Source organism: Vigna unguiculata, chromosome 3, assembly GCF_004118075.2.
Source record: "Vigna unguiculata cultivar IT97K-499-35 chromosome 3, ASM411807v1, whole genome shotgun sequence".
Classification (NCBI taxonomy): Eukaryota; Viridiplantae; Streptophyta; class Magnoliopsida; order Fabales; family Fabaceae; genus Vigna; species Vigna unguiculata.
In genome coordinates, this window is record NC_040281.1 from 19,768,586 (window position 1) to 19,796,257 (window position 27,672).

At 27.9% G+C, this 27,672-nt stretch overlaps 1 protein-coding gene and 1 pseudogene across 2 annotated transcripts; one reads left to right on the plus strand and one right to left on the minus strand.

The window, feature by feature from the left end:
* Window positions 1-2,831: 2,831 nt before the first annotated feature.
* LOC114176002 lies at window positions 2,832-8,567 on the minus strand (annotated as a pseudogene).
* A 15,534-nt stretch (window positions 8,568-24,101) lies between these two features.
* On the plus strand, window positions 24,102-25,200 carry LOC114176682 (probable signal peptidase complex subunit 1). Of its 2 annotated transcripts, none has more exons than XM_028061793.1 (2): window positions 24,102-24,233; window positions 24,740-25,200. In XM_028061793.1, exon 2 carries the CDS (start codon window positions 24,740-24,742, stop codon window positions 25,019-25,021), a length of 282 nt encoding a protein of 93 aa, XP_027917594.1. In that variant the 5' UTR covers window positions 24,102-24,233; the 3' UTR covers window positions 25,022-25,200. The 2 variants fall into 2 exon arrangements, with proteins under 2 accessions (XP_027917594.1, XP_027917595.1); XM_028061794.1 differs by lacking the exon at window positions 24,102-24,233 and adding an exon at window positions 24,321-24,448.
* The last annotated feature ends 2,472 nt before the right edge of the window (window positions 25,201-27,672 follow it).

Below are 27,672 nucleotides of genomic sequence, written 5' to 3' on the forward strand. Positions count from 1 at the left end.
AAAGGAAACTCATTATTGAATTATTAAAAGATTCTGTTTTATGTAGATTTTTAATCCTTTTCACTCTCATAAATATAATCAATTTAATTAATTTTATATATAAAAAAAGTTAAATTACTCTTTTGGTCCCTCTATTTGTCATGAAATTTCATTATGGTCCTCAAGTTTTTCGTTGTCTCAATTTGGTCCTCATTTTCTTAAAAATGACTCAATTTGGTCCTCACCGTTAACTTTGACCAAATGGTGTTAAAGTCAATGTCATGTGTCAATTTCTGGTTTTTTTAATTTTTTTAATTTTTTTTAATTTTTTATTTTTGACACGTGTCACTTCACAGTTGTGTCATGTGTCAAAGTGACTCAATTTGGTTCCTATATTTGTTTTTAGTTTCAATTTAGTTTCAATGTTTGTAAAAATTAAGCAATATTGTCCTTCCTTAAATTGACACTAAATTTACTTTTTTATAAATTTTATGGTGATATTCTTACTAAAATTAATGTTTTTATTAAATATTTTTATAAATATTTTAAATTAACTTTAAATTCTACACAAAACATTAGACTTTGATTTTGTTTTGAACTTGAAATTTAGTTCCTAAACTTATGTGTGACAAGTTATTTGAGTTTTAATTTTTACTAAATTTGTATAATATGATACACTTGATGCCTTTATATATGATGACAAAATTGTTAACTTTTGAAATTAAGTTTGGGGTTTAACTTTGTTTAATAATAAAACTAAAAAAAAACTTATTTAAAAATATTTCTACAAATATTTAATAAAAATGTCAATTTTATTAAGAATATCATCATAAGTTGTATACAAAGATTAAATTGAGTCTCAATCTAAGAAAGACAATATTGCTTCATTTTTACAAAAAATGAGACTAAATTGAAACTAAAAACAAATATAGGGACCAAATTGAGTCACTTTGACACGTGGCACAACGCTGAAGTGACACGTGTCAAAAATTAAAAATTAAAAATTTTAAAAATATTAAAAAAAATATTAAAAAAATTCAAAAAAACTAGAAATTGACATGTGGCGTTGACTTAACATCGTCTGGTCAAAGTTAACGGTGAAGACCAAATTGAGTCATCTAAAATATATGAAAACAAACACCTCTGGAAGTTACCCTTATACCCGTATCTAATTTTTCGACATCTGTCCAATTTTTTGGTTTTTTTGTCATTCTCCTCTCTTAACTCTTTTAACCTTACTGCTCCCCTTCCCGCTCATCTTTTAGGGTTTGTGGCATACGAGGATGGCTTGCAAATTTCAAAATTCCTTCCTCTTCTCCTCCTTCCTAAACACCCTCTCTGCTCCTCTCCCTACTAAACACCATTTTTGCTCCTCTCCATTTTTCGGTTCCAAGAAAAAAATGATTTAGTTGTTACAAAATTGGTTGATGTATTTTGCTTTCACTTTGGTTGACCGTGTTGGAATAACGAGGATGACTACAAGGACAGGCATTGGCTCCGGTGATGGCGGTGGCTCGGGATCGTGTTGTCGTTTCTGTTTGTGAGGATTGCGATCTTGAGGTGCTGACTCCAAGTTTTCGTGTAAAAGGGTATGTTTTTCTTTTCTTTTTTGTTAGTACCATTTGTGTGTTCTAAAGTTATCTAACTTTTCTTATTCTTTTGTCCCTCTGTACTTTAACGTTTCTTCTATTGAAGAGTATATCGAAGACTTTTAAAGACCCAAGACGAAGTTCTCAAGGCAAAAGAATGCAAAATCATTATTAAGAGGCTTTATATGTAAAAAGGTTTGATTTTTATTATTTCCCCATTTTTTGAGTTTGATTTTATTAATTCTTCAGAGTTACTTATTTCTTCTGCTTTGATCAAGTAAGATTTCTGAGTTGGCTTTTGTTTGTTATTTAGATGTCTCCAAAAAAGCTTTACATCTCATATTGTTCTGCTTCGATGTTTTATTTTATCAGAGCAATCTTTAAACAGAGCAATCTTTAAACGGTTAGTATGTATAGTTTCATAACTTTGGTTATTTTTTTATCATTAAGGTTTTCATTTTACTAATAAATTTATGTTTACGAGTTCCTCATGCCATGATTTTATTCCCTTTTGAAGGAAGTTGAAGAAATGTTAAATCTTTAAGGTAATTTTATTATTATCACAACCTAATTGTATTTGAAGCTTTGAACAAGATCTATGGCTGATCAAGTAGTATGGCTAATCAAGCTTTGAAAAAAGATTACCACTAAAAAAAAAAATATTTTTAACGGAGGTTTATTTTTACATTACCCAGGGTTAAAACCTCTACTAAGTTCTTTACCCGGAGTTTCGATTTCCCCCGCTAAACCATCCTTAGAGAATGTGTTAGCCGGGGTTTTTATGAACCCCAGGAAGCACCAATCAATAACGGAGGTTTTTTATCCTCTTGTATTTAACATAGGTTTTAAAACCTCAGTTAAGTTTTGTAGGTTTAAAACCCCGGTTAATTACCATGAATTTTGAAACCTTCATAAAATATCGTGGATTTTGAAACCTCCATAAAATACTATGGGTTTTAGAACCTCCATAAAATAACATAAGTTTCAGAACCCCCATAAAATACCTTGGGTTTCAAAACCTCCGTAAAATACTATAGGTTTCAAAACCTCCGTAAAGTACCATAGATTTTTAAATTATTATTATTATATTTTTTTAATCATTTATCTTTTATGTATTCATATATATTTTTTCAATCACAATTATTTACATTTATTCTATTTTTTTAATCTATATTTAATGAAATTATACCTAAATAGATATAAACTCATCAAATTGACAAATTATTTATAGATGACTAAATGTATATCAAAGTACAACAAATATACAAATTCAAATTCAAATTCAAGTACAATATTAGTCAGCAAAAACTATCATGAAGTACTGTAATGGTTCTCAAAACATTAAATGATTCAATTAACTTCCACATTATATTATATTCTTCAACTATCACATATGATTTTCCTCATGTCCAGAACTTGTTGTATTAGTTGGCACACTTCCTTGATCAGAAACCTACAATATAAATGTGAATCATAATTACAAATATAAACTCTGAAAAATAAAAGAAGTTATGCAGTCTTAAAAATTACCGGTGCAGGATTGAACATAGTCAACTCAGGAGGCAATTGACCTTGATAATTTTGAGAAAAGAAGTACATGATTGCATCAAGTCTTTTGTCACGTTCTTCATTTCGTTTATTTTGTTCATCCAATTGTGACTTTAATGCAGTGACCTATATTAGAACACAATCTATTATTAAAATCATAAAAAACACATAAACATTATAAATGGTTTCACTTATTGTTTTTCACTTCTTGGTCAAGATTAAAAGTACATGCTTGCCTCATAAGTGAATGTACCAGACATAAAATATTACAGCTTACTCTTAATGGCTATTGCAAAAACAAAAAAAATGGAAAAACCCTGCTTAGCTCAGTCACATTGCAGAAGTTATAGGATTAAAAAGATGGTTACCTCCAAATTCTTTGTCCTTTTGCCGTCTGTAAGGCTGATTGTTCAAAGCATTGTAAGCATCAGTTATTAGAACAGCAGGCTGCACAAAAGAACCAAGAGCAGTTCCATTCAAATGCCTAAAAAAAATATATATATTGATGAGAAGATTCCTTGTTGCTCTCTAAAGGTATAAAAGGTATATCAGAATCAGAGAGGAACTGTAAAAAATATTAAACAATACTAGTCGAGAAGGTTATATGCAAGGTTTGGGAGACTACAGATTTCTTTCAAGTGTGGACAACTTTTTGTCTCACACCAAAAGCTTTATTTTTATGAATTGATAATGCATGCTTTAATTTCACATCACTAATTAATGTACACTTTTATATCATAACTTCTACAGCATGGATAAATATTTCACATGGTGAAAATATGTAAAGTGTTACCAAAAAAAGTATTAACTTCTAAAAATAAGGTGTATTCACAGATAAACTAAAGTTTCAAATCAAATTTTTCTAGTTAACAAAAATCTTCCATTGCTCATGCAAATAATTGTAGACACTAGAGACTGGAAACATGTGAACTTGTTATCGTTCAGGCCTCTTCTATTTGCCAAATAACCATGAGTCACATAAAAATATATTTTCACTGTATAGCATGACAAACATAAAAAACTAGGTGAACACCTTCAGCATTGACCATTGATCCTTTAAAAGGCTATACTACGTGACATAAACTTTGGCCATTTAGCCCACTAAATATTTCAACATGAGGCAAATATATCTTTTTAACTTGGCCCAAAACAAAGCGATTTTCATCTTTGACTCCTTTGTGAGAAATATCCTTAGCTTCAAGAGACCTGTTGCCAAGACAAAGGGTTCCAGTTTGGAGGGAACTTTGGATTTCCTAATGGTCTTTAATTTCATGCAATAAATAAAGGTTTGAATGGGATTATGGTCCAGATACTAACCTATATTATATACAAATGGTAGTTGAATCAGGATTCAAATAATGAATCATGAGGGTTCAAAGTTGAACCGTATATTGAAGATTAATAATAAAACATCCTTTCACATTCACAAACTAAGAAAACAAATTTAAGCACATATTCATGATCAGTAACCAAAAAATAAATCTAGGACAATGAATTCTGTTAAAATATGTTATAATAGAATAATATTAATATTCAAAATAAATATTCTGCTATTATAATTATTACACATTAGAATATAACATTGATATATATATATATATATATATATATATATATATATATATATATATATATATCAAGTTAGAAAATGAGAAACATTAGAGGCTTCGAATGAACTCTATTACCATGAACTCCCTTCAACTACAACGAGACTCCAATGGAAGTGATAAGCTTTCTGACAAAACCATTGTCATTCCCAACAAACTCACGGCAATAGCTGATAGCTTCAAAGGAGAACATTCATGGTACAACTGCAAAATACCATTTTTTTATGGATTAGACAGATAAAAATTCTGCAGTAACATGTTTTGAGTGAACCCTTTATGTGCTGGTTTTCTTTTTGTTTCTTTTTCTGAGTTGGTCTTGTGCAGGTTCATTGCTCCTCAAATCCCAACAGACTTTTCAATTCAAGTACAGGAAACCACTTATAATGTTCACAAGGTATAAATGCTTTCGCATATTTAAAGCCCTGTGAGTGCAGAAAATTATTTACTTCTTCTTAATTGGTTTAGTAACATGTTTCCAAATAGATTAATCAGCTGTGTATATAGAGCTCATGAAATATGATAATTTCAGTTAAAAATTGGTTAAAAAAATTTAACAAGTCAATTTGGTATCTATTTGATCAATTTTGAATATTTTTTAACAGCTTTAATTATACTAGCATAAAAGTTACATATTCCTTTTCTTTGTGAGTGCACGGTTCTATTTATCTTTTTTTGGATAGGGTAAAAAAAGTTCCTCCAGATAGCAGAAAAACAAGATAATAGAGACAGATTAACAATCCTGAAAACAGAACAGCACAAAACACGGGAAAGCAACAGTATATATAAGTATCCATGCATCATAATTTACATCTAATTAATTTGATCATAATTGTAATCAATAGCGAAATTAATTTACCGGATTCCCATTTACTAGATCATTACTAAGCATACTCAAGTCCGCACCACTAATCAAATTGAAGTCAACACCATCATTCTGAAAATAGTAGGGTGGAAGAAGAGTGGGTGCTGCTGAAGCTGATATGCTTATATCAGACATCAAGGCATTGAAGTAGGGATACTTCTCAACCTACATCACCAAAACTTTTATATTATTTTTTTTCAGTAAAGAAAAATATAATAAATGCATATGGTGCTAACCTTGTAGTTTGAGAATATAACTAGCTTTTGTCTCTTGGTGTCGAAAGTTGGGATTACAACATTAGTCAGTGTTTGACTAAGTCGTGTGTCCTTCAACAGTTCACGAGTTATGTTGTGTAAAAACTCCTCGTCAAATTGCGTATCTTTTCCATGTTTGCATGTTGGTTGTTTCAATATCACAAACACAAAACGAAAGCATGTTATTATGATTTGTGGTTAATTGTTAATATTGATGATGTTCTGAGAATATTAATGGTGTTATTATACCTAGATGAATTGAATACATGAGGGCCATTTTGTTTGTAGAAGTCTACAATTTGTGCAGGAGTAAAGGCAGCACGAGTAGGATCATGAGGGCTTGGTGTGGCTAACAAAGCTGTTATGAGTGCACTAGTGCCACTCCCTCCTATCACATCAAAGAAATGTGCTAAATTTGCATTTGGATCCCTAGCCTGCAACTCAACCATATTCAAATACCTAAATATAAGAAGCATACCATAATAATGGTAATAATAAAGATAATAGATCACACTGACTTATATTTAAACGCTAACCTCAAATCGTTTTGTATCATGTGCTCCAACAGGCTTTGAGAGATCTTGAAATGTAGATGACTTGTTAAAATCAAGAACCTCTGATGAGTGGTCAGCTAAGACCCAAGGAAAAACGGGATATTGGGTCAAATCATTGTAAGATCTTCTAGCAAGTGTATTTAGAATCATTAAATACTCAAAATTTGTTATATCCCTCCTCCTCCAGTTTTCTTTGGCAGTTTCTGTCATTTCTTGTGCCACTAGCCGATCAACAAAACTAATAGATCCACTCTTATCCCTTCCATTTCCCTTAGGAAATGAATATTCGTTTCTTGTAGTAACTATCAAGTTTCCTATATCTATTGCATCCTTTATGGATGCAAAGTTTAAAAACACTAGGGCAACTGAATCACTAGATCAAAGTAACTGATGAAAAATGAATAAAAAACTTGTGATAGACAACTAGAGCACTAGAGGCCAATTGTGGAATCAATACTAATATATATATTACCTTGCCACCAGTTTCCTCTTGAAGCAGTTTGTGAATCATCTTCAACCCCGTCTTTCTTGTATATCTAAATAAAAAATCATGTTAGGCTTTCCTAATAGTATGATAAAAGTATCAATGAAATAAAATACAACATAGACAAATAATAACTATTTACTCTTGGTTAGATATCTGAAATTGTCTTAAACTCTATCTAGGGACCAGTTTAACAAGATAATCTAATAATTCTTCTTTCCCTTGCAACATATTTACATTTGATTTGGGTTAGCAGAACATGAATGCTTTCGTACACACACATATACTCTGGTCTTTTGGTTATACACTTTGAAAATGACTATATAACACAAACAATAGTAACTGTAATCACCAAAGAATTGAATTCAGAATCTTGTGTACGCTTAGGACGAAAATATATGTCCTAGCCACCATAATGGATTGATGAGCTAAGCTGACATGGTTGAACTGTTTGTTCTTGATGATACATAGAACTCATATCCTTATGTGTTGTGTTATGAGTTTCACCACCACTTTCCTTGTTGATGTGATATGTATTCATAGCACAGAAAAATTGAAAAAATAAATAAATAAATCCAATCATTAATCATAAGCTTTTAAGTAATTGAAATATTGAATACATATCATTACGTATGGTTTTATCCACATGAAAATATCTTGACTTAATATGAAGTATTAGTTGGTTCTCAGAACTCTGGAATGTACAGTAATTTGGTGAATTGAATGAAGGACACATTACTAAGGATGCAATAAGCATATACTAAGACAGCTTCTAAAAGTCGCATAACAATCATCACTACATTATCGATATGCTTTTATACCCTTTTTATACACCTTCCATAGATAGCTAGAATGTTAATATGCTTGCCTATGACCAGCAACTCCTCACTGGTAATCTATAGAGTCGTAAAGTAAGGTCTAGAAAAAATGACTAAGCAGCTTACCACCTTTAACACAAGAAATAAAACATTAAAGTTTCATTACTTCATCTCAATCTCAAAGCTGCCCAAACTCAAAAAAAGTGAGTGTGGTAGACAAAAACAGAACCAAAGTACGCAACAATAAACAAAGAAAAGTTCATTGTTAAAATGGAGAAAAATCAAATTTACCGTGAATTTATCAGGACGACATTTTTCTAACGCAAGAAATTGCAATATCATTGCGGCAACTTTTTCATACTCCTTGGATAAAATATAGCATGTCCAAAAGGTAAATGCATAAGCAACTACAATGTGTGCCCAAAACCTGAGGTAGTGCTTTGGATTAGAAACTAATTTACTAAATAGCATGAAGATACAATAGCAAAAATGAAAAACTGTAATAGCACAGGATAATGGTGATGAAACCTTTGAGATTCAAGTTTTCATCTCCAGAAAAAGTTTCGGGCGAATTGCAGAAGTAATCATTCTGTGCCTTATGAGCAGCCATTGTTTCTGGGAGTTCGTCGTCGTGAGAGGGAAGACGCCCGCTAGCTAGGGCTACGAGTTCGTCAACGTTGGTGCAGAGAAAGGGAAGACGCCATCGGTTAGGATTGTAAATTCCTCGTCGTCGTCGGTGAAGAGAAAAATGTCGTCGCCGATGAAGAGAAAAACGTTGCCACCGCTGGACACGCGTTGGTTGGAGTGGATGAGGAAGAAGAATAACCATTTTCGGAATGCGTTATTGTGTTTTCAAAAAAGACACCGCTGAACGAAAAGGACCATTGTTTATTGAAGTGGAAAATCTCCTATATATCTAAGAAATTCTTAGTATAGGTAAATTACTGAATTGGATATCTTAACTTTCTGACACGTGTCTGAAATAGAGGATATTTTCGTTTTCTGGGTAATTTTTTTTTTCAGCTGAAAGCATTAATTATTGATTGATGGATGCTGACAGACGGAAGCTTTTTCTTCAAGGTATATTGCATTTGACGGAGGCATTTGAATTTTTCTTCTTCCGTTAGCTTTGTTCAAAAACATATTGCGTTTCTTTTTTCTTCTTCTTCGACACTTCATTGCATCTTCTTTCTTCTTCTTCATAGCAACGTAAGTTTAATTTTTTTTTTGGTTGTTTATTTTTGTTGGTTGATGGTTGTTTCTTCTTCTTCATCTTCTTCTTTTGCTTTCTTTTGCTTTCTTCTTCTTCTGTTGTTTATTTTTTATTGCTTTGTGATTATTGTTGTTGAAGGTTTGCAGAACCTGTTTTGTTGTTCATACCAACGTAAGTTTTAATTTTTTTTTTTGGCTGTTTTTTTTGTTGATGGTTATTTCTTCTTCTTCTTCTTATGCTTTCTTCTGCTTTCTTCTTCTTTTGCTGTTTTTTTTGTTGAAGGTTTGCAGAAGTTGTTTACTTCTTCATACCAACGTAAGCCTCCTTCTTCCTTTTTTTATTTTTTTTGTTCTTACGTTACCTTTGTTCGAACAGATTTTTGCTTTCGTTAGCTTCTTATTCTTCTTCTTCTTTTTTTCAAGGTTGACAGAAGTTTTGGTCGGTGTAGGTAATTTATTCTTCAATTTCTTTTCTTTTTATGGTCGTGGATATTTTTTTAATGCTTCTTCTTTCTTCTTCATATCAGCCCAAGTTTTTTATTTTTTGTGTTGGTCTTCTTTTTTTGTGATTGTTGTTGTTGAATGTTGACAGAAGTTGTGGTTGTTGTAGTAAGTTTATTGTTCTGCTTTTTTTTTTTGTTCGTAGCTATTTTTTCTTTCTTCTTCTTCTTACTCTGTTAATTTATGTTTGCTTCTTTTTTATTGTAAAGGTCAAAGATATAATTTTTCCAATATTTTTGGTGTCGAAGAAGAGGTTGATATTTTTGTTTTTAGAAATTGTTGAACATATTTTGTTCTTTTTTATGTTGTTGGGTTTTGCTGCTTGAAGTAATTAGTGATTGAGGTTAACATCTTCTTCAATCTGTTTTGAACCATTTGCTTCGTCAAGGTTAGGTTTTTCTCTTCTTCCGTCTTCTTGGTCCATCCTTCTTTCTTCTTCTTCTTCATACGAGGTTACATTTTTTTAACTTCCTATTTATTGTTCTTCATGCAGATCAGAACGTTTGCTTATCAAGGTTAGTTTTTGTTTTTCTTCATCCTTTTTTTTCTTTTTTTTCTTCTTCTTCTTCTTTGTGGATCATTCTTTTTTCTTTTTCTTCGTACTCTGTTATTTTTTTTAACTTCGTGTTGATTGGTCTTCATGAAAGGAGATTAAAAAAGGCCCTTTGCAAAAGCAGATTAAAAAATATTCAATTTGTAGTTTTTATTTTATTTTCTTTTTATGCTTCAAATGCTTTTCTTTCTTCTTTTTTTATGAAATTTTTTATTGATTGTTAGTTGTTGGATTTAACATTTTTCAGTTTTGATTTTTTCAGATTTGGAGAGATAAGGCTCGAGGATAAGGAGTTAAGGTCCTTTGCAATATCTGGGTTTCTTATGGTCAGGCTTTTGCACTGCTTGAGACTCTTAAACTCTACAACAAATTGTTGGCTCTTGGGATCAAAGTTGTGTTCATCACATAAAGACCATTGCGGGTCTGAAGGATGTGACTATTTTCAACTTGAAGAATGTTGGATTCGAACTAATTGCGAGGTTAGTTTTGTTTGTTCTGATGAATCTTAAACTAAACATGTTTTTATATGTTGTAGTGTTTGATGAACACTTTTGTTGATAGAAAGAAAAACTATTTGATGAACACTATTTGAAGAATTGGTTTTTGGGTGCAGGGATCCATCCATATACGTCATTGTCTTTATGCTTTTCTTTATTGTTTCCTGCTCCCAGCTGAAAAAATTTGGCCGTGAGTGTGCATTTAAGTTTTCCCGCTTCTTCCTCTAATGCCTGATCAAATCTTTAAATGATTCCATATTTAATGCTTGATTAAAATATTGATTGACGTATTGATTGACATATTGATTGACAGACAATTGTTTTTCTTCTTCTTCTCCCAAAAAATCTATTTTCATTCTTCTTCTCCTTCCATGAAACGACAAATGTACATGAACAGAACAAAATCCTTCGGCCTTAAGGTTAGTGCTCCTTAAGTTTTTTTTTCTTTCTTTTTTTTTACTTCTTTTGCGATGAAGAGTTTTCTTTCTTTTTCTTCGTGGTCTTCTTCTACTTTGGGTTTATGGTATTTTGTGTTTTTGGTTTTTGGTCATTCTATAATTTGCCAAATATTGATTTTGTCTTTACCTTCTATCTCCTATATCAGAGCTTGGGTGCATCAGATGGTTATTTGGTTAACCACAGTCGATCCTGAAGGTTATTATTTTTTTTCAAAGAACTTATCATTTTGGTTTCTTCATCTTCAAATATACCTATACATTTTTGTCATTCTTAGTTTTTGGGTTAAGATTATTGTAGGTACGGGAATGTTATGTTTAAACACTATGGTTTGGATTTGTTTTTGTATTTGTAATGTTACTTTGGAGGGGAGTTCGTTATATAGTTATGTTTTTGTTCTGCACTTAAGTGTTTGTTACATTTCGTTGTAAAATATTGGGTTTGTGAATTTCGATTTTTGTTACATAAATATTTATGTTCAAAATCTTTTATATCTTTAAAACTTTCATATTATATAAGTTATTGTTATTATTATTATTGTTATTATTGTTATATCAATTTTCTTATTACAAATTAAAAGAAATAAATTCAGTTGAAAAAAACAAACCAGTATCTTATATAACAACAAATAAATACAATAAATTTAATACAACAAAGTAAAACAAAAGGTTTATTATTATTGTTTATAATGGAATCGCAATAAAATTTAAAAAAAAAAGCAACTTATCATATATTGTTTACGAAATTATATTACACAAGATACATACGATTAACTATAACGATAACATCAAAAATATACAATTCATTTTAATATAGTATATAACTATTCATTCTATTATTATTTATAATAATTGTGCTATTAAATGTATAGTACATCTCTCTTATTAATCGACCTTTCTATAATAAGTAATATTATAAAAGGTAAATGACTATTTAATTTAAATAATAATTAAAAATGTTCTTTTTAAATTCTTTAATTAATTGATATTTCTATAATAAGTAATATTATACATTTTATAATTATACCTAATAATCATTTTAATAATTGTATAATACATTTCTCTTATTAATAGAATTTTCTATAATAGTTAATCCTATATAAGGTAAATTGTTATTTTCATAACTATTAAATCGATCATAATATCACAGAAATATAATTTAAGCATTGAAAGTAAAATAAGTTTATTATAATTAATCATAGTCACACTTCATGATAAATAGCGTCAAATTTGAATAGAAGGATTTATAATTGATCTGACCATACTTTATCATGAGAAAAACTATTTATAATTAATTTCAATTAATTTCACAATAGTTTATAATGGAACGAAAAAAAAAAAACTACTTCAATGAAATAACCTACCTACAGTAAACAAATTAACACAATATTAGATTATCAGAACCAAGTTAATAGACATACTGAGTATAATATTAGAAAATTGATTCACGAAATAAAAGGGTCTCTACCAAATCAAACTGCAAAGGCATTGAAAAGACACCTAATAAGTATTGTTTGCCGCCAAAATTAAACCCTTCTTATTGATTCTAAAAATGTAATGATTTGACCACTATGAAATAAGTTTACTTCATAAAGCTTTATTAAGCCGTGTGAAATATGAATTATATTAATAATTAATTAGAATAATTAATAGTTAAGTGTTGTGAAACATTAAAAATTAATCACCAATTATACAATACAAAATAACTAACAATAATATATCATGTCATGTTAATTATACGAAATATATTTTTCCTAATATAAATTGATTATTTTCAATTAACACAAATCTATATATTTAGATATAAAAAATAACTAACAAAAATATATAAAAAATATATTTTTTCTAATATAAACTGATTATTTTCGATTAATATATATATATATATATATATATATATATATATATATATATATATATATGACAAATAACTAACAAATGCTATAAAAAAACATTATTGTTACTAATTGTATTGAATAATTTAGCTAATATAAATTTATTATTGTCAATAACCAAAATAATTATTTAAATAATATATTTATCACCCTACATAACATAACGAAATCAATAAGTACACAAGTTAAATTATTATTCTCATAAATTTCTTAGTTTTATTGAATTTCATATATATTGAATACATTGACAATATATAAATCATAATATTACAAAATAAAAAATTAGGCATTTAAAATAACAATATTATAATTACTATTTTGTTATTATTATTTCAATCGATAAATATATTTTATTTTAAATTATTACTTTAATTATTATCCAACAAATTTTGAATCAATATGTATTGAATATATTTATTACATTTTATTTACAATGTCAGTTTTAATATTACTTTACTACATTATTTGTATAATAAGCATTTTACTGTATGAATAAGTTATCTTTTCAAGATTTGGCCAAAATTTGTAATTCAAGGAAGTATTATATGGTAACAAGTAAAATCAAGATATATAGTGTTAACATATTCAGATAGTGTTATATGGTAATAAGCTATCTTACACTTTTATTTCAAATTGGATTGATTGCAAAAATATTGGTCCATTCCACTTCTACTTTTATGATATTTTGTTGTTCATATTGCCAAAATGATAAAGCTATATTTAGTTATTTCTATTTTAAATTTGTACCAATTTAAACTTTTCAAAGTAATAATTAATTTATTTTGAAATGGGATTGGGAATATTTAAAGGATTAAAACATTTATTTGTTGATTTATTTAAATATTTTAAATTTCTTTAACGATGTCCAAAAATTATTTGTAGAATTATATTTTGTCAATATATTTAATTATATTTACATTATCTTCCTTAGTTTGCAATATATTTATCATTACATTATTATATTATAATTTCATTCAAAAAATTTATTTCATTTTAATATTTTTGTTCAATTATTAATGTTATTTTTATTATTATTATTTGTTATTATAATTATGATGAAATGTTCTACTTATTTTAATTTATTTCGTTATTTATTAAACTATTGTTTTAATACTCAGTGGAGGTTGATTATGTATTTATTGAAGATTGGAAAGATTTATTATATTTTATTTTTGTTTGGGATCATATTATACAATGTGTCTACATTTTACTTTAGCATCTACCGGTGCATACACATTTCTTTTTAATATAATTCTATTTAAAAAATTTATTATCAATTTCACATTGTATTTATTTTATATAGGACCATATTACATATTATGCCTAAATTTTATTTTAACAACAACACGTGCATATGTATTTCATTCTAATGTAATATACATGTGTTTGTATCTACACGTATTTTTATTTAAAGATGTTAACATCAAATTCATGTTATTTTTTTTATTTGACCATATTACATAATATGACAACATTTTATTTTAGTAGCAACATGTGCATACGTATTTAATTTAAATATAACATTCAAGGGTTTTTATGTACATGTGTTTCTATTTTAAAATTTTATCATCAATTTCACCATGTATTTATTTTATATAGGACCATATTACACATTATGCTTAAATATTACTTTAACAACAACTCATGCATATGCATTTTCTTTTAATGTAATATATATGTGTTTGTATCTACATTTGTTTCTATTTAAATATGTTAATATCAATTTCATATTATATTTATTTTCTATGGGACTATATTACATTTTACTTTAGCAACGACCCGTGCATACTCATTTCATTTTAATATAATATATAAGTGTTTATATCTACATGTGTTTCTATTTAAAAATGTTAATACAATTTCATGTTGTATTATTTTATATGGGACATTATTACATAATATGCCTACATTTTACTTTAACAAGGACCCATGGATACACATTATATTTTAATATAATATACATGTGTTTATATGTGTCTCTATTTAAAAATTTTAACATAAATTTTATTTTATATATATTTTGTACGAGACCATATAACATAATATGTCTACATTTTATTCTATTATAATATACATGTGTTTAATATTTACATATATTTCTATTTAAAAATTTTAACACCAATTTAACATTATTTCACATTGTATATATTTTGTACATGACCATATAATACCATATGCCTAAATTTTACTTTAATAACGATCTGTGCATACGTATTTTATTATAATATATCATACAAAGTAGGCATCTTATTTTAATACTAGCGTACACACAGGCGCGACACAGTTTTTAAATATACGTTATATTATATTAGTAGGTGGTAATGTAATATTATTAAGTTAATATATAAAATAAAATTATATTTATTAAAAATAAAGTGAAATATATTAGAAAATTTGAGATAGAAAATGAAATATATAAAGTGAAATATAATTGTTGATAAATAGAAAAAAATAAAAGAGTAGAGATAGACAATTTTATAAAAATATTTGTAAAAATAACGATCAATATTTAAAAATTTAATAAATAATTATATTTTAAAGGGTAAAATTGGTATTTTAAAATGTGGACACAAAAGAGGGAATTCACTTTATATATTGTTATAGATATAACATATAATATATTTTTTTAAAGTTTTAACATCAATTTTATATTATATTTAATTTATACATGACCATATTACATAATATACTTATATTTTACTTTCACAATGACCTATTACTATTACAAATTATTATAATTAAATAAATTAATAATATATTTAAACAATAAAATTAATCATTAAATAATTAAACCAATAACAATAATAATTATTCAAATCACTAATTTATATATATTAACAATAAAATATTTTTTAAATATTAAAAATATAAAAAAAAACATGACTTAGTTATTTCAAATATATTTTAAATAACTTTGAAATCTAACAAGAAAATCCAAAACTAAAAAAATTAACACCTATTTTTTACTCTTTAATCTTCACTAAAACTCTAAACTTATTATCACAAACATGTTTTGTAATTAAACTTCTAAAAAATATCATACTGATATTTCTTAATCTAAACAAAATAACATTCTATGTCATCACAAATTGATTATTCCAAATTACTCAAAAACACATAACATATAACACATAATACATAGTAATAATTAATTATATGTAAATATATAATTATATCATTGTTAAATAAATTTATCGTTTGAATATATTTAAATTGACAATTATAACACCTATAACTTTTAAATTAAATTATTGATTTATTGATAATAATATTAAAATCTGTTTTCTAAACAAAAATTTTAAAAATCAAAAACACGACCCGTGCGTACGCACGGGTCTCATGCTAGTTTAAGTATAAAATTTATAGCAGTTTGAATAATTTACAAAATTTGTTTTAATTTTTAACGGTTTATTATAATCGCTAAAAATATACTGTCAATATAAATTATATTTTTTTAGTGACTCATTAATTAAATTTAAAATAATATAATTGACCGATTGTGATGGTTAAAGAAAAATATCATAAATAAAAATAATTTTAGCGGTTTATTTAATCATTACAAATCGATTGTCAATAAAAAATATTTTTTAGTTTTAGGATAATTTTATATAAAAAAATTTACGTGAAAGAAAATAATCTACATGTATTTTTTTAATAAATAATTTTTAAAGAACATTACCGATATTTTCATAAAAATAAATTGGCAAAAAATATTATAAGTAATAATTGTATATATTTTATGGAGTTTGAAAGAAACCTAGACTATTTTCTAGATGTTTAAAATTAAATCTTTATAATTTAGCAAAGGTTTTAAAAACCTATACTACATTTTAAAGGTTTAACATTAAACCTTTGTAATTTAATGGAGGTTTTAAAAACCTATACTATTTTTTAGAGGTTTAAAGTTAAACCTTTGTAATTTAACGGAAGTTTTGAAAACCTACACTATTTTATAGAGGTTTAACACTAAACCTTTGGAATTTAACGAAAATTTTAAAAACCTTAGTTAAGTTAATCAATTGCTAAGGTTATATTAACCTTCGTTAAATAACCCCCGTTAAATGCAATTTTTTTTTGTAGTGTACGAGTTCCTAATTGTTTTTTAGCCAACCCATCCTGATAATGCTAGGTTTATGTGTTCTTGGAATCTTTGTGGTGGTTTTTCTCTCCTCCCCGTACCGGCATTTAGGGTTATTTATGTGAGGATACAGGTAAACCTTCTTTCCTTTACTATGGTGTGTGGTTTCGGTCATGACATTTGTTGTCCTTGGGTTTACTTTATGGTGTGTGGTTCCGATTGTGACATTTGTTGTCCCTAGGTTTACTTTATGGATCATGTAACAAATGATAATGTGTTTCAGGCCCTTTTAATTTTGAGGCAACAAAGACAAAGGGGGTCTTCCCACACTACATCTCAATGCATATAGCTGGTCAAAGGTCAGTGCTTTACAAATAGTGTGGAATTTAGATTGGGAATAATGATGATTTATTGTGTCGTAGTTATGTTTTTAGTGTCTATAATTCATCAATCACTCAAAGGTTATGTTTTCCCCTTATCAATTTGTATGTGATTTGTTTTGTATTATAGGTTTCAATATTATATATTTGTTGTCATCCGAGTGTCTGGTGAATGAGGCAACAAGGCCAGTGGCAGGGATTGGAATTGAAATAAAAGTTTGAAGTATACCAAGTTAAATTTAAGGGACAGGTCACATTAAAGGAAACCTATGATGGTGAGTCATTTGAATTGAAAAATATAATATTTTATTTTCATGTTGGTTGATGATGTTTGATTTTGATCATCTTTACATTTTTGTTTTTTGAATTCATTGTTAATGCTATAAACTATTATGGTATTGATGTCTTTATCTTTATGATTTTGAATTTAGTGAGTTGAATGAAGTCCTGCAGTACCATCTACATGGGTTTTCTCACTTCAGTAAGGGTCAACATTGCAAAATTGTTTGATGCTCCAACTTTAGTGAAAACTTTTGTTTGAACTTTAATTTGTTTGGTAATTTCTTTTATGGTCTTAATTGTTTATATCACATAACAATTGGTGGTCATAATGTAGTTTTATTCTAATAGCTAAACCAATTATGATTATAAAACAAGATTACCTCCAAATAGAAAGAATTGAAAGTAAAGGATTCCTTATTATAGTTACTGAGTCATTCATAATGTCATTTATTTACTTGGATGATACACTATAATTTTAGAATGGATGATTAATGTATAAATAAATATCAATTGGCAATCATGAAGTATACTTGAAACTAAAAGTGTTGTGTTTTAAATTATATGTTCTCAGTGTTCAAAGTATTGTAATGTATCATCTCATTGAGTGAGTAAATTATTTCAAAACTAAATAATTACTATTTAATGAATATCTTACACCATTAATTGAAAATAAACAAAATGTGCAATAGGTTATATCTATCAAGTATGAGAGTTATATGAGCAACATAATTGCCTCCAGTAAAAAAACATTATTTAGATAATTGTTTGGATTTCTAGAGCTCACTTGGGAGATTTTTTGTAACAGCAGTGAACTACTCTTTTAAATGCTGATATCCGAAGCTGTCAGAGGTGATTGGGGCATCCTTTATAATTTAGGCAGGGAAAGATTTGTGTTCGTGTATGATGAGAGGGCAAAGCTTGCTCCAAGGGATGTTGTGAACAACTTAAAAAAGCCTGGTCTTTACATGTAAAAATTTACAAAAAATGGTAGTCGACATTCTAATAGGCACATTCTCGAGGGAATTGTCTCTCCAGCATTTAATGGTACAACTTCTGCATTGCATATTTATTATATATTTTAGCCATGTGTAGTAAAAGTGGTTACTTCCAACAAATAAATTGTTCCAATCAAATATTGAAGTTAGTAAAACTAAGAAATGGTGCATGATCATTTCATTGAATAAAAAAACATTTAACAACAAACTCATGGTAAATTTCCCGGTTCTCATGTGCTATAAGATTTTATGGTTGGATTTAAGGTTTAGACTTTGAACTTGGTGTGTATATATATATATATATATATATTTATTGTCTGTGTATGTATTGGTTGTTTTACTCCATTTTTTTTGTTTAAAGTTTCAACTTAATGAATGGAGTTGATTTGAATCTTCCTATAACCACTAAATACTTCAACCTGGTAGTCTAAAGCATGCAATTGAGTTTACTCAAGCTGCTATAGTACATGAGTTGTAAGTACTATCATACCTAATTTGGGAAGCATCAACTAACACGATGTAGTTATTTTGTTTTAAAAGGGCATTAGACAAAACTTTATAGGAACATATTTTGATTGCAGAAAAGGCACTGGTGGTTATGCTGATATTGATAGCTCTTCCAAGACATAAAAGGATATTGCTCTCAGTAAATTGAAAGCAGAGTAGACAAAATGGGTAAAAACCAATTAAGTAGCTTATTCTTCTATAAAATACTTGGATAGTTATTATTATGTAAAGTGAACTTACATAATTCAACAAGTGATTATTGTTAATTCTTCCAGTGGCTAAAGAAACTCAAGCTAAAATCATGTTAACAATGTTATTAAATTGTATTTGGTCAAACATAATAAAAAAAATAAAGTAGTTTTATCTTTACTGTCATATTTTTTCAAGTACACAATTTTTGTTAGCATGTGCTTTCCATATAGTTTTGTACTTATTTATTTGTTAAATGAAAAGGTTTCTTTTTCATCACTAAGTTGACATGTTCCGACAAGAGCAAATATTTTGGCACCTCAAAAGTTGACATGTCCACTATTTATATTGAAACAGCCTTTAGAATTGACTAATGTAACCCTTTGTATTGATTGTGTTAATGGAGCTTTGTTTACAGTGATTGTGGTGTAAAAGTGGAAGATCCAGAGTTATCAGAGGCAATCTGTTTGACAATTTTGAATAGAATGATTTAGTATCGTCCGGTATGTCTCTTCAAAAACTCTCATTCTTGTATTATATTGAAGCATGGATGGTTTAGTTTTGGAATTAACAGAGTTAATTTGATTGAAAATGGTGGTGAAGAAATAAAGTGCCCCCTTTCCTAATAACAGTTTGAAATGAGATGCCCGTGGATGAGCTTAAAATAGGGAAAGAGTAGTGTAACTTACTTGGAGAATCATGTTCCTCTATGCTTTAAACCATAGGTTCTATAAAATAGCTTGTAGAAATGATCCACCATATTTCTCCTATTTTGTTGCTGATGTTTTAGTTTGCCCATTAAATATTTTTATAAAGATACTTACTTTCTTGCAATTTTTCGGGGATCTTTCTTGACTGAGTTATCGTGAAGTTTAACTTGGGAAAGACTGAGGGACAGTTGTTGATCATAAAGGCTTAAAGAAGGGTCCATGGAGGATTGGTCGCTGGCCACCACAGAGGATTATGTGTCCTTGATTCTTTTTTGTGGGTTTTTAGCGGTGAAGGAGAGGAAGTGATTAAAGTTGAAACTTTTAAAGCAGTGAAAATTTTCTTTGTGTTGAAGTTTGTTAATGTCTTTCCAGCATAATGCATGTATCACATGAATGGTGCTCAAGCATTTGTATTTTTAAGATTCTGAGATTAATGAAATGATTTATACTCTAATTATCTACTTAAAAACTAAGAAAACTAACTATTAGGGATATTACCCTAAAACCCATATCTACTATTTTGGTGTTCTTTTATCAGAGTTAAAGTTCTACTAGAAAATTTACATACTAAATGTTAGCATTACAAATTAATATAGTCACTTAAATGAATTCCAAATCATTGAATAATAATGTTAAAAACATAGAGAGTTGTACCTAAGTTTTGTCCTTTATTGTTGCCTATCATCTTTCATCTCTTCTATTTGGCATCAACCATAATTGACTGCATTTGTTGTTCTCATGTTTGTTGACACAGAGGGACTATGAAGAGTTCAAAGTGAGGATTAATGCATTGGTATAAATGGGGCAAAAGGTTCATACAGATAGTTGGACAATGTAGGATGCTACTCCGAAGCCTGGAAACAATGTCAAAGATCTTCTTGGAATATTTAACTACATTCTATTTTTTTTTATCAAATTTATGGCATTAACCATGTTCTATGTGAATATTCTGGTGCCAACATTTGGTTTTTCCAATGTTTGCATGATCTAACTTATGGTAATCTTGAGATTGTAATTATTAGCAAGGTTTTATAGAAACTGTTTTTCTTTCCATTTAAATTGTAAATCATTTTACTTGATTGATAATAAAAAAATGTGCCTTTTATGGTCATAAAGAATTTAACATCTAGATTGCTCTAACAGAAAATCATATCCAATAGTGGTGTTGTCTCCTCTAATTTTGCCAAATCATTGATCATGTCCAAAAGTCTTTGATGTTATTTGCATTCACATTATTTATTGTTCACAGTAAGTAATAGGATCAACTATCTAACTGAGAAAATGATTTCCTAGGAAACAGTCCAAAATATCCCCGTAAATTTCAGAAAATTACACTGTCATCTATATTTAGGTGATGGTAGTAAAATTAATGAAAAATTCTTGCTATTTTCATAGGGGATTAAGAGTTGGAGAGACTAACAAAATATTGTTGAAACTGTTTTTTTTCAGTGAATTTTTATCAATAAAAATAAATATAATTTTGTGAATATGTTTGAAAATATATATTTCTTTTGGAGATATTTTAGTTTCTTCAATATTGTGTTGAAATTTATTAATTGGATATTTATAAATGTCGTTAGAGATAATATAAATGCATTACTTAAATTAGAAAAGTAGAAAAGTGATAAAGTATTTGTAGTATAATTGAAATAGATAAAGTATAAAGAAAAAGATAAATTAGTTTAAATTTTAATTCAAATTTTAAGTTTATTTTTTAGTATATAATACCTTCAAATATGTTTAAATACTAATTCTAGCTATCCATATCCATTACTTTTTAATATTTTTTACTGCGATATATATATATATATATATATATATATATAAATAGTCTTTAGTAATATTTATTAACTATTTTAATATTTAACTATTGATTCAAATGTTATTTTGTAATTTTAATATTTATGATTAAAAAAATAATAATATATTTGATTTTATATATCAATCTATTTCAATACTTTGTATATGTTTGTTGATATCTATATGTGTTTTTATTTACAAATTTCAATATCATGTTGTTTTTATTTTTTACAGGACCATATTTTGATTATGTACATATTTTTTATATGATCATATTATTATTTGAATTAATATTAACAATAGTATTAGTAACATTAATATTATTATTAGCATTGACATTATTATTATTATTATTATTATTATTATTATTATTACCATTAAGATTGATATTATTATTATTATTATTATTAGTTTAAATACTTTTATAAGTCGTCAATCTAAATTAATATGAGAATTAAACTTTTAACTTAAACTTTGTATTTGGCCGTTATGTCTCAACATCAATTTCATGCTGTATTTATTTCATACGAGACTGTATTACATAATATACTTACAAATTTTTTATATTTCATTGTTACTTAAAACAAAACTATTATGACTGAAATTTAATTATGAATAAAATTTTGAAAATGTCGAGAATATCCTTCTAAACACATTTTTTTGTAATTGTTAAAATTTATTTAAAATGTCGAGACCATTTTATTTTATATATATTTTATCTATTATTATTTATTCAATATTAAAAACCAAATTAATTACTATAATACTTTCATATTTAGTGTATTATATTTAACTTTTATTATAAATTCAATGTCTACGTTGATAACAATATCTGTATATATTTTTGTTTAAAAATTTTAGCATCAATTTTAGGTTATTCTAACTTTTTTTTAATAAGGACATATCATCTCACAATATATTTGCATTTTTTCCATTTTTCTTTAAGTTGATTATTTATATATAGACAATACTTTTGCACGGGACAAAAATTCACAATATACCTACATTTTATTTTAACAACGATATGTACATATGCATTTTATTTTAATATAATATATAACAATCAACTCTATATGTGTACCCATTAAACAATTAACTCAGAGTCAATGTCTACATTAATAACAATATTTTATGTATCTTTTTTATTATTTTAACCTTGAATTCATGTTAAACTTTTAACAAAATTACATTTCATAACATATGGGCACTTTATTCATATTTGTATGTTACTTTTTATTTAAAATAATTTAAGTTTAACTTTTTTTGTTCTGATTTCATAAGTCAATACCTTTCAAATATTATTTCTCTTTTAGTATCGGTCTATCTAGATGTACTTCTATTTAAAATTTTAACATTAGTTTCTATATACTCTAAATTAATTTTTAATTTATTATTTAAATATCATAGATGTAATTATAATTATAAAATATAACAATATAAATAATTAATTTACTCAACTATGACAATAAAAATATTATTTTTCTTAATCTAAATTATAAAAAAAAAGACCCGTGCGTAGGCACGGGTCTCATACTAGTTTTTAAGAAAATGAGGACCAAATTGAGATAATGAAAAGCTTGAGGAGCAAAATGAAATTTCATGACAAATAAAGGGACCAAAAGAGTAATTTAACCTAAAAAAACTACCCATTATAAGTGGGAATTTGTGATAAGCATATTTCAATTGATTTAATTGTATAAATAAAATATGTAAAGTTATTGAAGTATAAATTATTTATATACACATTTTCTATAATGTTAATATAAATTTAATGATAATTTTTTATTTTAGCAATTACTATAATAATCATTTTATAATTTTATATTTTGTTTTAAAAAATGTGTAATGTGTGTTTTTTCCTGGTAATAATTTAATTTTAATTAAAGCATATAGTTAGCGTTCCTATTTGGACAGTATTGGTAGTGAATAAAACTCCCAAAATAAATTTGTAAGAAAACAAATTAGAACTAATTATTAAAAAGTTTTAGGAATCTACAAATTTGTAAATAGGCTCATGAATTTATAAATTATTGATGACATGGTTTGAAATTAAGGTCTCATTCAAATTTTGCTGCGATTTTATTAAATATGGAGATACATTTTAATAACTTAAGTTCCATTATACAGTTAAACTAAAATAATATGTAAAAAATCTTGCAGCAAAATAAAATATGTAAAAATTATTAATTGAATGTTTACATTATCAGAATTTTAATGACATTTGAATTATTGACTATAGTTAAAACGATTTATAAATCGAAAAGAAAATAATGGTGGTTTTTTTAGGTTTAAAAGTCTTTCAGTTTCTCAAATAATTTAGAACTTATGGTTTAATTTAACCTTGTATTTACTATATAAAGAGTAAAGAAAGGGGTTGAAAATTGGGTGTAATTTGGGACATTAAAACTGCACGCCTTGGGATTCAGAGTCTCACTTTGTGCGTTCAACATCATCTTCTTCCTCTTCTGTCTTCTCTTCCTCAAGGTATCACTATTTCTTCTTTTTTTCTTATTTTTTCTTCTCTCTTTTTTTACCCCTTCCTTAACATTCACATAAATAAGCACAAGACACTCATTGGGGGTTTTATTTCGCTAAACATCGCTACAATTATCCTTTTTTATCCACATTTCATCGTAGTTCCCACTTTCCCCAAATTTGAAATCGTAGACCTAGCTAAGTTTTTTTATTGCACACTGCAGGTAACGGTTATCGGTTATCCCAGATCTGATCCAATAATTTGTGTTATTTGATAATTCTTTAGAACAATTGAAATTTTCGTTATAGGTTTTTGATTCATGATTTTGTCCCAGGTTTTAAGCTATGGTTGTTCTTGTTGTATTTTCTCAATTCAAATTGTTCCAGGAAATTGCAGTCAAATTTGGCCATTTAAAACCTTGATTTTGGGGGATTATATTATATGATTCGATTAACGGTTAGGGGTTAGGGTTGCTGACGCTGCGCTTTTTTCTTTCATCATTGTTGTTGATTAGATGGATTGGCAAGGGCAAAAGCTAGCGGAGCAACTGATGCAGATAATGCTGCTTGCATTTGCCGTGATTGCATTTGGAAGTGGATATGTTATGGCATCTTTCCAAATGATGATTCTCATATACGCTGGGGGTGTGGTTTTTACCACGTTGCTCACTGTCCCCAATTGGCCATTTTTCAATCGCCATCCCCTTATTTGGTTGGATCCAAGTGAGGCTGAAAAGCACCCCAAACCACAACCTTCTGCCAATGTAACTCACAAGAAGAAATCTGTTAAGAAGTAGGTTTTTTATTTTTAGCCTTTGCGGGATAATATATCTTTGAAGTACTTGATGTTTTGACACTAATTTGCAGTTATTGTTGTCTTCCCACCCCTTTCCCCTTTAGTGGATAGTACAGTGTACAACCATATATTTGCTTTCTTTTAGACATTGCTTATACTTGTGTAGTTGTGTTGGTTTGCCATTTTCCTATTTTTTCTTTTACCTTTTGGTAGATTTTAGACTTTGTTTCCATGATGGGGCTGGGAAACATTTAGATTCTGATTTTTTATTCTTGATGGTTTGTGGTTTTAGTTTGAGTGTACAATTTTAATCATTCTCATGAGGTATACATGAAGGACAACACTTAGATGCGCAGATCTAACATACTTTTGGTACCGTTTTACAATTAGAATCAGAGTTTTATGTTCACAATTTGCGTAATTAAGGTTTCCATCAAAGGAGAACATTGATTATCATTGTGAACCCTGCTTAGATTAGAGAATCTGAGTATTGTACCCAAATGATATTGTTAGCTATTCAAGATAAAACCTTCTGTCTAGAGTCATTTGTTGCTTTTAGAATTTTGATAGTTGATAGACCTTGTTGATTTATGGATTCCATTGATGATCTTCAATTTCAACAGAATTTGCACATTAAGTGTGCAATTTTGTTCCATATGGACATCCAATACTTAAAGACAGTATATTGGCGAATTTTGAGAAAGTTGGGGACCAAAAGGCTATCAAGTCTTTTGGTTTTATTACTGTTTTCTAAATCTACTAATAGGATTAATCTCTTTAACTGTGTCTGACTTTTTTGTTTCCTTTGGTGCTACTTTGCTTGATTGAGTTGCAATATGGGTCTGTCATTGTTTATGGATGTCAAAGAAATCGGTTTTCTATCTCAGGCCAAATTGTTTTTGTAGTTTAGGTTATATGTATGTTGCAAACTAGGAAGCTTTATTGTTTTTGTCTTTGTTGGTGATGTGCTCTTGTTTTTGCTGCCACCTATAATTTGGTCAGAATTTTTATCAGTTGTTGATTTTCTAGTCAATAATTGTGAGTAAGTATACTTGATCCTGTAGAGTGCACCTCTTTATTTTTGGGAAATCAAGTCCTTGTGATCTTCAATCATCTATCCTGTGTTTTTCCGTCAGTTTACAAAGTGAGTTAGTTTGACAATGATTGTTCAGTTAGGTTTACATATTTTTTTTATAAAGATATTGATTTTCTCGCTCATGTAGCTCACTGTGGGCCATCAAAATAAATTAAAACCTCTCAGCCTCGTTGAAGGTGCCTTCGTTTTTCTTCCTGCACCCCATAAAACTCATAAATCCCAAATTGTCTCACTAAAATTATAATAAAAAGTTAAAAATTATCCGTGCATCTCCTTTCTTCATTCTGGCGGAACACATTTTCAGATTTGGTAATAGGTATTTCATAATACATTCAAAATATGTTCTGAAATGTATATTTTGGAAATTATTTTCAGATTTGGAATTATTTTTCGGAACATCCAATCTGAAATGAAATTACAAAAATATGGTATTTTTGTGTGAGATCTGAAATGAAAATACAAATATTGTATTCTGGCTTGAGAGTTCTTGAAGATGATTTCTGATCCAAAAATATCTTCTGAAATACACAATTTAGGATATAAAAAAATATGTTGGATTATATATTTGGAAAGATATATTTTTGAAACATCTTTTCCGAAATGTAAAAACAAAAAACAATCTTAATTGTTGGTTTTAGGAAGTATTTTTTAATCCAGAACATCCAATTTAGAATATTAAATAAATATACAATCTTCTTTGACACTTTCTATCACCGTTTCCATTATTATCCATCACTCATCTTCATGTGAGAGAGGAAGAAATGGGGTTAGTGTTATTGTAAAATTTGTAATTGCAAGAGCATATGGCATACGAATGCTTATTTGAAAGCTTCTCAATCACTAATGGAATTCAATAGAGGTGAAGGGGTAGGGGTAGGGGTAGGGGTCGTGCAAAGGTTAAGAGGAAAGAGATGAAACATTTCTCTCATTTTAAGATTTTATTTAATTTTTTATTAAGGCTAAAACTGTAATTTCAGCAAACCTATAAAGATGCAGAAAGAAGAAAAAGGAAGGCGTAGAAAGAAACATCTCTTATTGAGACCTACCAATTTTTCTCGTGGGGGCTTTTTCATTTCTTCATGCACCTTATTGTTTTCTTCCTGCACTCCAAATTTTTCATTGCTTCCCATTTTGCTTTCACATTGGAGAACTAAGCATCTAGTTCTTGTCAATCTTGGCTGCTTTGCTTGTGTATTACTTCAACAAACTCTATGCAATTTCACCAATTGAATCAGGTAATATTTTGTTTTGAAGTAGTGAACAATAGTTATGTAGGGGTGGGTTCACCAATGCAGTGATTTTTTTTGTGAGGCTGAGTGCGTGCATTTTTTTATTTTCTGAAAAGAGCAATCTGAAAATTCTTTTTGAATGTGGTTAAAGGAACCAAATTACATAATCCAGATAATGAAATTCTGCATCGGAATGGGAACTCCGGTATGAAGCCAACAACAAATTTATTTACATGGTAAACCAATAACAAAATCCATTATTATATTGTCTGATTTCCTTTCAAGTATATCTAGGGATCATAGCATTCTTATTGGCCTTTGGTGTTT

Coding starts and splice junctions, on each gene's coding strand:
- LOC114176682 (XM_028061793.1), top strand. CDS start 24,740: ATGGATTGGCAAGGGCAAAAGCTAGCGGAGCAACTGATGCAGATAATG.